Source organism: Lactuca sativa, chromosome 3 (assembly GCF_002870075.4).
Source record: "Lactuca sativa cultivar Salinas chromosome 3, Lsat_Salinas_v11, whole genome shotgun sequence".
Lineage (NCBI taxonomy): Eukaryota > Viridiplantae > Streptophyta > Magnoliopsida > Asterales > Asteraceae > Lactuca > Lactuca sativa.
This window is the reverse complement of record NC_056625.2, coordinates 116355677-116372694: the sequence shown is the minus strand read 5'-3', so window position 1 is coordinate 116372694 and position 17018 is coordinate 116355677. Positions and strand designations below refer to the sequence as shown.

The following is a 17018-nucleotide window of genomic DNA, read 5'->3' as shown; positions in this document are numbered from 1 at the left end:
ATTAAAATTGCATAAATTCAAAGTTGAAGGACCAATTATTACATTAAAAACTTTAATACCATAACCAAACTTGTTAAATTTCAATGTATAATTAAATTTGTATAAATTCAAAGTTGAAGTACCAATTATTACCAAGGAAACTTTAATACCAAAACCAAACTAGTTAAATTTTAACACTCATCTCATGTTTTACTATTTACCAATAATATTTTTAGTGTAACAAATGGTGGTAGGTTGAAGCAAACTTCACACCAAACTTGATGCAAAAAATAGGATTTAGTGTTACATTGTAAATGCCCTAATTTGCTTTTTTCTAGAATCCAAACAAGAAAAAGTTATCAAATCCATAGATTAACTTGGTTTATAATAAAACTAGTACATAAACTTTATGTCTACATAAGTTTTGTTGAAATAAAACCAAAAATCTAGACATTTTAGCAAATTCCATAGCATATGTCTAGAAAAACAAACATATTTAGACTCCAATGGGTCTCTTCGCGTCTTCTTGAAGTGAGTATTCTTTCTTCATTTTCTCCAAAACATTGTCATTCGTGCTGCAACCAAATCAACCATAATTAAGACCTAATTGCAGAAAAAGTAAACAACTTTAAAGGGTTTGATGAATGAACTTACAATTCATGAAGACAGTTATTCAGTTCTTTAGCTTGTTTACGACATGCCCATACAACAGAAAATGTTCTTCCTGAAGCACACTCAGCATATTTCGCAGTGTAATAATCACATTCCTTTAGTGCTTTTGCCTTCATTTTGCTTCGTAAAGCTGCAGATAATGAACAAGAAAGCATAGCTTAAAGAGAAATACAGAATATCAGATCGATTTATTGAATTGTGGAGATGATTTTGTAATGTTTGATGTTTCTTCTTAATTTGACAGAGATTCATATTAATTTGGAAAATGTTCGGATTTTTGGTGGAATAGAGGGAGTTGATTGAAGATTATACACGATGAAGCGAAAGAACCCTAATTATGTTTCCTAAATAGCTGCTTGATGTGTGAATTTGACTTATTTAGTTGAAAATGTCATTGCAGGGTTAAGAAATCATGATACTCAAATTCGTAAAAACGCTTAGGATTCTTACATAAACCGGATAACATTCAACATATAAATTGGGAACAATTTAGAGAGAATCATTAGTAATAGCAACAATCGTGATTAGAATTGGAAAGTGATGGTGGTTTAGGGTTTATACCTTCTTCGACTTTCTTCTTCACGTGATTCTCTCTTGCTTCTTGGACAAAACCCATTTGTGTTAACGAAGATCTGAAGAGAGGCTTCTAAAATCCCCAAATTGAATTGCTTCGTTCTTGATCAAGAAACGCTTCTCCAATTGGGGTTTTAGGGTGTGTTTTGCACGTGATATCGTTGTCCGATTTCAAGTTCTAAAATTATCAGATTTGCATTTTGGTATATAAAAGAACTTTTATTGTAAATTTATCAATTTTTTTTCATTTTGTTGTAGAGTGGTCTTATCCATTTATAATTTATAATGATTAGAGGTGTACACCGAAACCGGATATCCAATAATTTAGGATGATAATGGTTTTGTGTTCGGGTGATATGTAGTAAACCTTCTTTGTGTTCGGGTTGAGTTTTCTTAAAATCGGACAAAATTTAATTATATGGGCTCCTGGGTTAGTGGCAACAAGTCTAAATATTATACATTTACTTATTAGTCTTTATTTTTTCTCCTTAGTAATTATATTTTTTTCATTTTTTTAATCTAATAAAATAATCGGGTTTGTGGGTAAGAAAACTCAACCCGAACACGATTCATTTAAATCTTTGTATCACTTTGGTAAACCTAATTGGGAAAAACGAAACTCGGACTCAACCCTTATAACTCATTTAATTATTTGGGTTCGGAGATCACAGGTAAGAAGTCTAAATAACATATATTTCCTTATTACTTATTAGTCTTTGCTCTTTCTCCTTTATTTAATAATTTTATTTTTTTCATTTTTTTAATCTAATAAAATAATCTGATTTATAGGTCAACTTGTAAAATTATATACTAACCCGAACATGACTCATATAATAAATAAGTCGTTGGGTTAGAAAAAATTTAACTCAAACTCGTTTATCTTTGGAGTGATAAAAAACCAAACTACAAATTGAAAAACCGAAAAATATACACCCATAAACCGAAACAAAAAATATAACTTATGACGTGGTTTTTTATTTTGTAAAGACAAAACTGTACAAATGGTCCCTTTAGTTTGCTGAAAATTGACATTTTAGTCCAAAAACGTTTGGACTAGCACCACAGGTCTAAAGGTTTCATTTTGTTGCGAATTTGACCCAATTTACTTTAAACTTTTTTGTAATGACAATTTTACCCTTGTTTTTTTTTTTTGCTTTTTTTATTTATTTAAATATCTTTATGATTAAAAGAAAAATATAAGAAAATACCTCTCTCTCTCTCTCTCTCATCAATGAACACAAAATCAAAACCCTTTGTTCTTGCTTGACTGCCTTACCACTACCGAATAAGTCTTTGGTGAAGATCTACAAACACCCCTGCAGCAAAACCTCTGCCAACCACCACCTGTAACCTCCGACAAACACCATATGTAACCTCCACCTTTATTCTTATAACATTACCTTCATCTCCTCATTACCCCACCGGGAACGCACATAAGTTTTCGAACACGTCTTACCGTCGAGCCTTCAACCATCATTTGTAGATCTAGAAACCCTAACCCCATCTTCCATAGCCTCCGTCCTTGTTTGCAGATCTAGAACGTCACTATTGTCGGTGAGATCTCCAGCAACGACGATAACGACGATGCTAGACGAAGTCGAAAAAACGACGATCGTTTGGGAAGGAAGTTTCCTATATGAACAACCCCCAGAGTTGTCCTTCTTCGACTCGATCTGTTGAAGTTTGGTCACAAGAAGACGAAGGGTGACATCATATTTTCGTAGGTTGTTCTTGGCAGCGTCTGAGGTGACCTCCTAGAGGCAAGTTGGCGGATCTACGACACATCTAAAAGGTAGGTTTATAGGGTTTGCGATTATGAGAGAGACATAGAGAAAGGTTAGCAGAGCTTAAAGAAAGGGATAGAAGGGCGACAATCTGAGAACACCATCCTATTTCACCGGAGCTAGGTTTTTTAGCGGTGGCTTCCTACGTTGGGAAGAAGATGAAGATTCGTTTTTCAAATTGCAATTTGACCTTTTAGATCCAATCTTGGAAACGATGAAAAGAAAAGTGTTAGGGAAGGTTGCAAAAAGAGGGAGAAAGAGACGTAATTGTATTTATTTTTTAATTAAAAAGTAATGGAGGAAATAAAAGGAAAATAAAAAAAAACAAATAACAAGGGAAAAAAGTCATTTTAACCCCTTTCAATTTTAAAACAGACCAAACTCGTTACAAAATAAAAAGTTTGGACCTCTGGTGCTAGTCCAAACTTTTTTGGATCAAAATGACAATTTTGAGCAAACCACCGAAACCATTTGTGCAGTTTTATCTTTTGTAAAAACTGAATATTTATGTTGTGGTACAGTTTTGCATTAAATATTGTACCCAAAAAATGTATTTCACGACTTTATAACCTTTTAAATATTTGAATATACATTACCTATTTTTAAATTTTAGTTTCAAAGCATACAAATATATATATATATATATATATATATATATATATATATATATATATACACACACACACACTAGGTGTAAGACTCATGTATTACATAAGTTCATTAAAAAGAAAAAATAAATATGAAATTCATTTGAGAAGTTTGAATTTATGTGAAAAATTAAAAAAAAAATTGAGTTAATAAAATAAAGTGTTTTTTCTCTTTTATATTTAAACAAATAGTTTAGATAATAGTCATTTATTTAGATAAATAAACAAAGAAAACTAATAAGGCTTTAATTTAGAAATTTAAAAATTAGAAGGAAAGTCAATTAATGAAATTGATATATATCTTTTATTACATTTATTGTAATTATTACATTTAAATATTATATGTAATTTAAAAAAATAGAAAAAAACCACAAAATGCCATGTGGAAAAAATTTAATTTAAAATAACCACAAATGACATGTGGCCAAATCATTGAAAATGTGACGTGTCGCAAAAAGATTTTCATTTATTAGCATACTAGTTTATAACCCGTGATAACCACGGTTATAAAATTAATTAAACTTTCCTATTAAAAAATCAAAATTATTAATCAACTATTTTAAATAAATTATTACTTAAGAGATATTTTTTAGTTATATAAATTATAATCGTTGATTTAAATAAATGTGTGGAGTTATATCATTTTATAATTTATATTAATTTTATTTTATTTTTTAATCTAATGTTATTAATTTAATATAACTAAAGGAAGAAATTTTAAATTTTGAAATTTAAAATTAAAAATGAATTATTAATTTAAGAAAATTAAAGTGAGAAATTTAAAATTTGAAATTTGAAATGAATAATTAATAGGTTGACAAGTGGCATAATAAATAATATATAACATTATGAGGAGTTCTCATTACATGACACTTGTCAATATGAGATTCAACCTATTCTTTTATTAGAATAGGGATATATATATATATATATATATATATATATATATATATATATATATATATATATATATATATATATATATATATATATTACATGTGTTCATTTAAAAAAAATTAAATATGAAAAATTTTAACATTTGAAAATTTTTGAATTTATAAGAAATTGAATTATTTAACTTAAAGTGCTTTTTTTCTATTTTAAATTTAAACAAATAATTTAGATAAATATATGCAAAGAAAACTAATGAAGTTTTAATTTAGAAATTTTAAAAATAGAAGGAAAGTCAATTATTGAAATTGATATGTATTTATTATTAAATTTATTGCAATTATTATATTTAAATATTATATAGAATTTAATAAAATGAAAGGAACCATAAAATGACATGTGGCCAAATCAATGATAGTGTGACATGTGGCAAATGTATTTTCATTTATTAGAGTAGATTAGAAAAATATTGAATTATTAAAATTAAAGTGTTTTTTTTCTCTTTTAAATTTAAACAAATAATTTAGATAAATATATACAAAGAAAACTAATGAAGTTTTTATTTAGAAATGTTAAAAATAGACGGAAAGTCAATTATTGAAATTGATATTTATTTATTATTAAATCTATTGCAATTATTATATTTGAATATTATGTAAAATTTAATAAAATGGAAAAAACCATAAAATGACATGTGACCAAATCAATGATAGTGTGACATGTGACAAAAAGACTTTCATTTATTATAGTAGATGATATATATATATATATATATATATATATATATATATATATATATATATATACTAGGCGAATGCCCGCACGTTGCGCAAAAGCATCTATATAGTTGAAATCTTTACAAATATATGTTTTTTTAGATATAACAATAATGTCGTTAAATTTGATATAATACTTCGTATACTAAGTTGATATAGTATATTGATTATTTTGAATTATATGTTAATATATATACATCTATTAAAACTGCATAATCTTAATCTTTTGAATGATCTCTACCGGCAGGTTACTCAAGAATAAAATTAAATATAGTATATGATTTAATATTATGTATAGTTGTTGTTATTGTTAATTCATTTTTAAAATTTATTTGCTTAACGTTTTAATTTCTATCAGTGTAATTATTTAAAACATCAAACATTTTTTAAAATGTAACAATATAATCATTTATATAGAGTTATTTTTAACTATTGTTATTAAAAGTTATTTTAAGCTACTTATTTCAAAATTTTTAACGATTGTAAAATATCTTTAGGAAATATTTTAGTGAATTGATATTACAATTTAGTTTTTGTATTTAACACTACAATTTATCACTTTTCACTATCCACAAAATATTCTTTGGGTTTTTTTAAATAGAATTGAAATTTTTATTGAAGTTGATCCTGTAATTTTATATTTAAATTAACAATTTAAGTATTTTGTCCATACAATTTAAAAGTTGTAGCTTTATTAAACTGATAATAGTTTACATACAACGACTTATTAAATCTAATAAATTAAGTATAATATGTTAAAAGTTAAAGACCTAACTTTATAAGTGGGAGTAAAAATATTATTTTAATATTGAAATTTAGTTTATTTTTTATTACACTTTAGCTTTGATACTTATTTAACCTTATTAACCAATTTATAATCATTATTAGAAAGACACTACAATTTATCACTTTTAACTATTTACAAAATATTTTTTGGGTTGTTTAAGTTGAAATAAATTTTATATTTAAGTTGATCTTGTAAGGTTGTATTTAAATTAACAATTTAAGTATTTTATACAAATTGATCAAAAGTTGTAGCTTTAAAATGATAATGGTTTACATACAACATATTAGACCTAATAAATTAAGTATAATATGTTAAAAGTTAAAAAGAAACTTTATAAGTAGAAAAAATATATTTTTTTAATATGGAAATTTAGTTTACACTTTAGGTTTGATATTTATTTAACCTTATTAACCAACTTATAATAATTATTAGAAAGAAATTGAAAAGTCATGGGAGTTTCAAATGAATGTGATTCAAGAAAAAATGCAAGCTTTATAAGTATATAATGATATATATATATATATATATATATATACACACACACACACACACACACACACCGAATTCCCGCGCGTTGCACGGTGCAGGTTAAAAATGTTAGAATATAATTTTCAGACACCTTTTAGTTAATTTGATTCATCAATTTAGGTTCTTTTATTATTATTATATTTAATGTTTTATTTTTAACTATGTTAAAAAGTATATATTGATTTTTTTAAACATTATTTGATATTTTACTTTAGGTTTTAAATTTTACAATAAATTTTTAAGCTTATTTGATATATTAATGTAGGTTATTTATTTAACTATATATTGAAGTTAACAAAGTAAATATATCATATTGATAAGTCACAAATTCTTCCATTTATGATAATGTTTACAACTAAAAATATATTTAAGTTAATAAATTAATTATATTGTATGGAAATATGAAAAGTTAGGAGTTTCAAATGAATGTGATGAAAGAAAATATGTTTCCTTTATAATATAGTATGATATGATGATTATAGTTTTAGTTGTTAAGTCATTGTGATATATACAATTATTTGATAATTTTATAAACCGTTTAAAATTGTGTAAATTATATATCAAACATATGATAATCTATATATAACGGGTAACAAAATGTATGAACAAAAATATGAACTACAACTTTTAGTAAAATAAAAATACAAAAACATCTATTATAACATTTGTATTAAAAAAGATATATATACAACGAATAATAAAAAATATAAAAAATAAACACTACAACTTTTAATAACATAAAAACACTAAAATATTTATTATAACATTTATATTAACTTTTCATATTTAAATCACAAATCTCTTCAAATACATTAATGTTTTTAATAAGCAAAACTTTACAACCTTATAAAAGAAAGGAAAATAAAAAGTTATTAGTGATTACTAATTAATAATCATAAGTTAAAAACTCTTGAGTTGTAACTAATAAATATACATAAATTAGAAAACTCTTGAGTTGTAGTGTGAGTTTCAAATGAATAATAAAAAATATGAACTACAACTTTTAGTAACATAAAAATACAAAAACATCTATTATAACATTTGTATTAAAAAAGATATATATACAACGAATAATAAAAAATATGAAAAATAAACATTACAACTTTTAATAACATAAAAACACTAAAACATTTATTATGACATTTATATTAACTTTTCATATTTAAATCACAAATATCTTCAAATACATTAATGTTTTTAATGAGCAAAACTTTACAACCTTATAAAAGAAAAGAAAATAGAAAGTTATTAGTGATTACTAATTAATAATCATAAGTTAAAAACTCTTGAGTTGTAACTAATAAATATACATAAATTAGAAAACTCTTGAGTTGTAGTGTGAGTATCAAATTAATATATCACTTGGAAATGTGTATTTATTATTATTATTATTATTATTATTATTATTATTATTATTATTATATTCGTCTAAATAATTGGTTTTGATGCATCATTTTAATCCCTTCAATTATTAAACATAAAGATATTTAATTATAAAATTATAACATACATAGGTGCATAATATATGTTAAACAAATCACATATAATATATATTTTTGTAAATGTCATATGTAATTCTTGTCGTAGTAATATGGATAAATTAATTTCATATGAAGAACATATCATGATAAGTCATCCTAATTACATATCAAATGTTAAAAATTATGTTATCTTTTAAATATTGTCTTGTAAATATGTTGTGTAAGATAACCCAACAAAAAAATAATAGAAAATAAACATAATCAAAATAGAAAAACTACAATCAAATAAATAAGAACATTGGATGGTTGAATATGTAAATAAAAATGTTACATAAATATACATTTAAATCAAAAGAAAAAACTAACATTTGTCTACTTTGCTCAAACAAAAAAAACCTATATCCATTTTTGAATCTTCTTTCTTTATTGAATACCATTCAACCATAGAAACTTGATGACAATTCTTCACTAACCTGCAATCAAAATGTTTTTTCTTGAAAAAGAAGAATAAGAAAGATATTCCAAGCAAAACATTGATGTTTGGAGAGTCACATTCAAGATTGAATCATACATACAAATCATATATAAAGGTCAAATGAAAAATTGATATAAAAAAAGAATAGAAAAGCTTCATTTGTTTTGGTTGAAAGAAAAAAATCCTATTACAATTACCGTCGATGCGACATAACCCATTTCTTCAAATCATCATATTTGGATCGTGAATGATTCAACTATATGAAAACTTTTGAATCATAATACCTTCAACCAAATGACGACTTTTTGTAAGAAAAATATACTAATATAACTACATATATAATGAAGGTGAAAGGGTGTGGGGGTTTGAAATGCATGAGGTATTGAACTTATAGAGTGTGTGATTTTCTTGGAATGAGATTATGTGTGATTAATTACTTTGAAGGTGAAAGGGTGTGGGGGTTTCAAATACATGAGGTGTTGGCAATTTTTTATGGGGGGTTCAAATGCATGAGATTCAAGAAAATATGCTACCTTTATAAGTATGTATGATATATATATATATATATATATATATATATATATATATATATATATATATATTTGGCCACAAAAATATTGTATTATGTAACGAACCAAAATTTTCAAATAAAATTTTCATTTTTAATTAGCCAAACATTCCAATAAAATGCGAAGTAACATTAACTACTATTTTCAAAATTCATAATATTAACATTTTAATCAAAACAGAGTGTCTCATCAAAACAAATACCGGAGAGTGCATGTCGCGCCATCAAACCTTGCCATTGCCCTTAGGCTCCGAAGTACCTGAAACAAATCAACAAATTGTAAGTTAATGCTTAGTGAGTTCCCCATAGCATACCCCACATACAATCCACATAAACACATATCATATTAGCTATATAAGTTACAAATACACATAAGCCATACATACAACATATATGGATGTCATGGGCTCGTCCCCAAGGTCTTACTTCAGGATGCCATGGGCTCCCCGCATGGTCTTACACCTAAGTGCCATGGGCTCTCCCATGGTCTTTGATAGGAAAGCCATGGGCTCTCCACATGGTCTTACATCCGGTTGCCATGGGCTCTCCCATGGTCTTTAGTATGGAAGACCATGGGCCGATATCAGAGCCTTCGTTTGAGGGAGCACACTCTCGGGTGTGTCGGGATTCAAACTAAGGAAATGGTAAAATTGTTTTAAAAAAAAGTTAAAAACTTCTTAAACCGGAAAAGAGGAGAGTGCAATGCGCGTGACCGGCCGAGCCAAGTAAGTAGTTCCCTAATGTGTTAGCCATGTTATACTGATATGTGAGTAATGATAATCATATGAATCTTGCTATGTGTATGTTTTAAAATATGTATACGGTTAGGGTCTTATAGACTCAGAATGATTGATTTGGCCTTATTCCCTGTTCCTTGTCTGGTTGTGGTCTTAGGGTAGAGTCTATTATTCGAAAGTCTATTTGGTCCTGTTCTGTGTATAATTTGCATGCATAAGGCAACCTTTTATGATTGAGTACTGGTTTGATATGGATGGAGGAAATCTTAGGTTAGACTAGGATTTGGGCTATGCAGTAATTCATGAGATATGATTTGTTTTGGGATGAATTAGAGTTATCAGGTATAGAGGTCAGAATTATTTAGTCCGGAACCGAAAAGCTTGAAAACCAATTCGAACCGAAATCTATTTCAAACCGAACCATGGTTAAATTCGGTTTTTGATTTGGTTTGAGACCAAACCGAATTGTAAATTTGGTTTTTGGTTTGAGTTTCAGTCTCACGAAGTTTAAACCAAACCAAACTGAAAAACCGAATTTCATAAATCAATTAATTAAAAATATATATTTTACACTTTATATTAAATAAAAGTATTAATTATAAAGTAAAAATCATTTTAACTCATTTACTCTTTGGATCATTTTGTATGAAACTTTAGATCTTTTTGTTTGTAAATTTAGGTTTCTATGTTAAAATCATTTTAATTTATGTTTGAAAATATTTTAAGTTAATATTTGGTTTCCTTGGTTTTCAAACCGAACCAAATCGAATTAGAATTCGGTTTTTGGTTTGATCTAGAGAATTTGAATTTTATTTGGTTTGGTTTTTGAATTGGACAAAAAAAATTCAAACCAAGAAAACCGATTCGAAGAAATCGGAAAACCAAAAAACCGAACCGATTCCCACCCCTAATCAGGTAGGACCTTGGGAAAGGTACAGGTAGGTGTGGAAGGTAGTATTGGGCCCGTACTACTAAAAGCACAGGCCTTATAAATTAACCAATGTTAGACCTGGAAGCTATAAGGAGGACCGGTGTGGGAGGATCCCCTTTATAGACATACTGATCATTATGTTTTATGGTGTTGCAGAGCAGTATGGTGGTGACACGATTTGGAGCATGGGGATCTAGATTGGGATCTAGATTTGGGTCGGGTGATGGTACCAAGCCCATTGACGAGAGGTTGTGTGAGCTTATTGCAGTAGAGGTTATGAGGGGCATCCTTGACGCTACCCCAATTATCTTTGGGACGGTCAAGGAGGGCATGATGGAGATCATGGAAGAGAGGCTTAGGGCATTCAGAGTCGATACTACTGCGGGCCAGGTCAGGGCCTGAACTCCCTCGTTTCGGGCATTCAAGGCGTACGGGGTGCCGAAGTTTTTCGGGGTCAGGGACCCCATTGTTAACCAACGCTGGGTGGCAGACATAGAGAACGCCCAGCTCACGAGTTCATGCCCTGATGCGGTGAAGGTGGGGTTCGCTTCATGTATGCTGAGGGATTGGGCCCGGGATTGGCAGGGAGAAGTGACTAGCCAGGTGGGGGCAGCCGGTGTGGCTAAAATGACATGAGCCGAGTTTGTCAGGCAATTTAATTTGGAGTTTGTACCACCTATCGAGGTGCAATGGCTGGTGAAGGAGTTTCATGAGCTTCAACAGACCATCGAGACTGTGGCGGAGATCACCGCCAAGTTTCGGGAATGGGCATTGTTGATTCCACAGTATGCTGCTAACGAGGACGAGGTATAATTCCATGCTGAGGGATGATATTTGCGAGTTTGTGAACTTTATAGGGTGCAAAACCCTGAACGAGATGGTGGAGAAGGCCCGTGAGTGGGAGATGGAGTTGGACTTCCGCACTAGGCGGAAGCCTGAGTAGGAACAAACAGAAGCAGGTCAGGCTAAAAAGCCTAAGACCTCGGATTCTTCCAGTAGGGGCCAGCAGGGCTGTGGCTGGTGTGCCAAGTGCGGTAAACCACATAGTGGGGTTTGTCGAGCGGCATGCTCGAGGTGCTATGGATGTGGCCAGTCGGGTCACGTGATCAGGCATTGCCCCAAGAAGGGCTTGATCTGTTTCCACTGCAACCAGACCGACCACAAACAGGCTGATTGTCTGAGGTTGCAGGGAGGGGGAGGAGCAATGGCGGCTTTTGAACCCGTCACGATGAGGATTACTGATGATCGCCCTGCTAAGGCGGATGCTCCCATGGCGAAGAGTCGCACGTTTCAGTTGACTACCGAAGAGGCTCGGGCAGCGCCAGACGTTGTGGCTCGTACATATTTTATCTTCCTACTCTATACTTATTACATTGCTTATGTGTATATTGTGCTTATGTATAGGGACCTTTTTGTTCAATGGTATGTCTGCCCACGTATTGTTCGATTCGGGAGCTACCCGATCGTTTGTATCTCTTGCGCTTAGCAAGAAGTTTCGGGATGCATCGGGGACTCTGAATTCCCCGCTTGAGGTCGAAATTGCGGATGACCGCAATGCGAGTGTTACGAGGGTGTATCGGGACTGCGTCCTGAATGTGCTTGGGGAGAGGTTTTCGTGTTGATCTAGTGTCGATATAGTTGCGAGGGCTGAAGGTGATTGTCAGGATGGACTGGTTGGGAGCCAACGTGGCCATGATTGATTGCGAGCGCCAACTGATGAGGGTTCGAACCCCAAGTGGGGGAGAACTGGTTATTCATGGAGAAAGGGCCTCGCAGGGGCCAACCCTCTGTTCAGCTACGAGGGCTAGGAGACTTCTTCAGCAGGGTTGTTCGGAATTTCTGGCATATATCTTGGATACAAGGGTTGAGGCCACGACGGATTTGGGTAGTGTACTGGTGGTACAAGAGTTTCGGGATGCCTTTCCCGAGGAGTTACCTGGAGTGACTTCGGAGAGGAAAGTGGAGTTCCGCATTGATTTAGTGTCGGGTGCCGCTCTGATAGCTAAGGCACCGTACCGGCTAGCTCTGCCAGAGATGCAGGAGCTATCTACGTAGCTTCAGGAGCTGCTAGACTGAGGGTTTATCCGTCCTATTAGTCCCTCGTGGGGAGATCCGATCATGTTCGTGAAAAAGAAGGACATGTCTCATATGATGTGCATGGATTACCGGGAGCTGAACAAACTAACCGTGAAAAACCGTTATCAGCTACCAAGGATCGATGATTTGTTCGATCAGCTGCAGGGTGCATCTTGGTTTTCCAAGATTGATCTTCGGTCGGGGTACCATCAGATGAGGATTCAGGATGAGGATATACCGAAGACAACCTTCAGGACGCGGTATGGGCATTATGAGTTTGTGGTGATGCCATTTGGGCTCACCAATGCCCCTACAACATTTTATGGACCTCATGAACAGAGTGTGTAGACCAAAGCTGGATCGATTGGTGATCGTTTTCATTGATGATATCCTGGTCTATTCTAAGACCAAGGAGCAGCATGAGCAGCATCTGAGGGAGGTATTGGAGTCAATGATAACGAAAAGGCCTTATGCCAAGTTCTCAAAGTGTGATTTTTGGCTGCATGATGTACAGTGTTTGGGGCACATCATCAACCAGGAGGGCATTTCGGTTGATCCGACCAAGGTTGAGGATGTGACATTTCAATGGGGGCATGGATCAACAGTTGGCTTTTGAGACCACGAGACAGACAGAGGTTATGCGAGGCTTCGATTCTAGTACTACCTGAGGGGCTGGATGATTTGGTGGTGTACTGTGATGCATCGATTTCAGGGTTAGGCGCAATACTGATGCAGAGGGGGCATATGATAGCTTACGCCTCAAGGCAGTTGAAGCCTCATGAGGTCAACTACCCCATTCACGACCTGGAGTTAGGGGCAGTAGTGTTTGCACTCAATATTTGGAGGCACTACTTGTATGGAGTACGGTGCACTATTTATACTGATCATAAGAGTTTGAAGTATTTGATGGACCAGCAGAACCTCAACATGCATCAGAGGAGGTGGTTGGATGTGCTGAAAGATTATGATTGTGAGATATTATACCATCCGGGGAAGGCCAACATGGTGGCCAATGCTTTGAGCCGCAAGATGGTGGGTTCTCTGATTGGGAACGTTTGTCTGAGAATGACTATGGTCTCTCCATTTCTAGAAATGATCAAGAAGGCTCAAATGGAGGGTTTGAAGAAAGAAAACTGGAAGATAGAGTGTATTTGGGGGCAATTTCCCTTGTTGTTCGAGATGGTCGGAGGCTATTGACATAGTGTGGCCGGGTCTGGGTACCGATCACCGGGGGAGTGAGACAAAAGATATTGGAGGAGGCGCACAAGTCCAAGTTCTCTATACATTCGGGAGCTACAAAAATGTATAAGGACTTGAGACTGAGTTGATGGTGGACTTGTATGAAGCGGGAGATCACATGGTTCGTGGAGCGATGCTTGACCTGCCGGAAGGTTAAGACCGAACACCAGCGACCGTATGGTAAGGTTTAGCCGTTACCCATTCATATGTGGAAGTGGGAGGAGATCACCATGGACTTCATCATGAAGTTACTGGGGACAGTGTGGGACGTGGATGACATATGGGTAATTGTGGACCGGTTGACGAAGAGCGCCCGCTTTATTCCAATCTCTGAGAGCATCTCCGCTGAGAAATTGGAGGATATTTATGTGCGAGAGGTGGTGGCTAGGCATGGGGTGCCATTATTAGTAGTCTTTGACAGAGATGTTCGATTTACATCTAGATTCTGGAAGAAGTTCCATGAGGAACTGGGTACTTAGTTACGTTTCAGCACGACATACCACCCCCAGACACATGGCCAAAGCGAAAGGACGATCCAGATGCTCGAGGATATGCTTCGGGCATGCGTGTTGGATTTTTGAGGTAGTTTGGATACATACCTTCCATTGGCAGAGTTTTCATACAACAATAGTTACCATGTCAACATCGATCGACCTCTGTTTGAGATGTTGTATGGTAGGAGATATAGGACCCCGGTTTGTTGGGGTGAGGTAGGGAATCGGGTCATGGGGAGCACCGAAGTGGTGCTCAAGACTACTGAGTTGATTCCACACGTGTGTGATAGACTACGAATCACATAGAGCCATAAGAAAAGATATGCTGACCGACGTCGATCAGATCGTGAGTTCTAGGTGGGGGACTTTGTGTTACTAAAGGTGTCGCCATGGAAAGGGGTCATCAGGTTTTATAAGAGAGGCAAGTCGAGGCCACGATATATTGGCTCGTTCAGGATTTCGGCCCGAGTAAGCAGGGTGGCCTACGGCTTGGATCTACCAGACGAGCTTAGCCAGATACACAACACCTTCCATGTGTCACAGCTTCGGAAGTATGTCACCGACGAGGCCACGGTTGTTTTACTAGATGACATTCAGGTGGGCAAGAGCCTAGACTACATTGAGAGGCCTGTTGCAATTTTGGATATGAAGACAAAGGTTCTTTGGAACAAGGAAGCGAAGCTAGTGAAGGTGCCATGGCAACACCGAAGAGGCTCCGAATGGACATGGTAAATGGAGGATGAGATGCGAGATCACTATCCGGACTTATTCGCGTCAGCAGACTTCGAGGATGAAGTCTAGTTTAACTGGGGGAGGGGGGGGGGATTTGTAACACCTATTCCAGGTATCATTTAATTTATCAAATTTTTAGGGTTTTGTGCTTGGACTCGGTGATTTGGGGAGCTCCAACTCGTCGAGTAGAGTCATTTATGAGGACGCGGGATTTAGATCATACTCGATGAGTCGAAAGGCCCCAACTCGACGAGTAGACACTGTAACAAGAAACCCTAATTTTTAGGGTTTTGTACTTTATTTAAAGAACTTATGGCTCATTTGCAGCCTCTTCCATCATTCCTACAGCTAGAGAAACCCTAGTTTGAGGCTTGCACCTTCTTGAGAGAGAAAGAGAGCTTTACAGAGTATTTTTGGTGTGATTATGAAGATTTTGGAGCTTGAAGAAGAAGGAGCAAAGAGGGAAGCATTCGATCCGATATCCACTCTATATTGGTGACCATATTGAGGTATAAAGTCACTATCTTGACCTTTAGTTGCTTAGATCTCTTTTTCTTGGATGTAGATGGTCACTTTTGGTGCCAAAAGGGTGTCATCTTCGGATCTGGACTTGTCACAAGGATATGGTTGCAGATCTGGACCCCTCTAGGTCTTCAATGACATAAATTTCCTCACTTTATTCAGCCTAGGCCATTTCCATGCATTAAAACCTTGTAGGAACCTTAGTTTTGGTGTTTTAGCCTTGTGAGGCCTTGCATGTACATAAAGTTTTCAACTTTATGTGGTAACTACAGTAGGAGAAGTTGGATCTGAAGTTTGGGACCTTGGATCTCACTGGAAAGGACTGAACACAAAAAGGACAGAGGGAACTCGTCGAGTCCCTTAGACAACTCGACGAGTCGAGTAGGGTTTACCCATTTTCGAGATTCCAAGTGATTTTTGTGAACGATTGTGGTTTCGGTCTGCATGCGTTTTCAGTCTTGTGGACATTGAAGAACTTGATGATTTACATAGGTAACTCGGCGAGTTGAAGATTTACTCGTGTAACTCGACGAGTTGCTGGATGCACTCGACGAGCTGAGGTCAACATTGACTGTGACCATGTTGAATAGGGTTGACTTTGAAGATAATTATGGTAATTCGGTAATGTGACAAGTCAATTACATGATGATTATAGGCTGTTGAGTTGGAGCAACATGTGGGATTTATCTAATCTTATCTTGTCAATTCAGCATTCACGATAGGTGAGTCTCCTCATAATACCAATGGGTCTAAGGCACCAAGGCCAGCCCATTTTATGATATATGGTGCACTAGCTGAAGTTATACTATGAGGCATGATAGTTGCTTATGTGCTAGGGAGTATGCTAGTTGTAAATGTGGTATGCTAGTATGGAAGACCATGAGAGAGCCCATGGCACCTGGATTTTAGACCATGGGAGAGCCCATGGCTTTCCTACTAAAGACCATGGGAAAGCCCATGACAACCGAATGTAAGACCATATGGAGAGCCCATGGCTTTCCTATCAAAGACCTTAGGAGATCCCATAGTACTTAGGTGTAAGACCATGTGGGGAGCCCATGGCATCCTGGAGTAAGACCCTAAGGAGGAGCCCACGACATCCCTATATGTTGTATACATGGCTTAT

The 17018-nt window shown here is 34.1% G+C and overlaps 1 protein-coding gene across 1 annotated transcript; it reads right to left on the bottom strand.

The window, feature by feature from the left end:
* Nucleotides 1-327: 327 nt before the first annotated feature.
* LOC111919624 (uncharacterized) lies at nucleotides 328-1468 on the bottom strand. Its single transcript, XM_023915189.3, has 3 exons — nucleotides 1213-1468; nucleotides 634-781; nucleotides 328-554 (listed from the first exon to the last, which is right to left on the bottom strand). The coding sequence occupies exons 1-3, from the start codon at nucleotides 1265-1267 to the stop codon at nucleotides 476-478; spliced, it is 282 nt and encodes a 93-aa protein (XP_023770957.1). The 5' UTR covers nucleotides 1268-1468; the 3' UTR covers nucleotides 328-475.
* Nucleotides 1469-17018: the final 15550 nt, after the last annotated feature.

Bases quoted from the DNA above. Each gene is read 5' to 3' on its own strand.
- LOC111919624 (XM_023915189.3), bottom strand. From the start codon at position 1,267: ATGGGTTTTGTCCAAGAAGCAAGAGAGAATCACGTGAAGAAGAAAGTC. The intron at 782-1,212 runs GTATAAACCCTA...CATTATCTGCAG, and splicing joins GAAGAAGAAAGTCGAAGAAG to CTTTACGAAGCAAAATGAAG. The intron at 555-633 runs GTAAGTTCATTC...ATTTGGTTGCAG, and splicing joins AATAACTGTCTTCATGAATT to CACGAATGACAATGTTTTGG.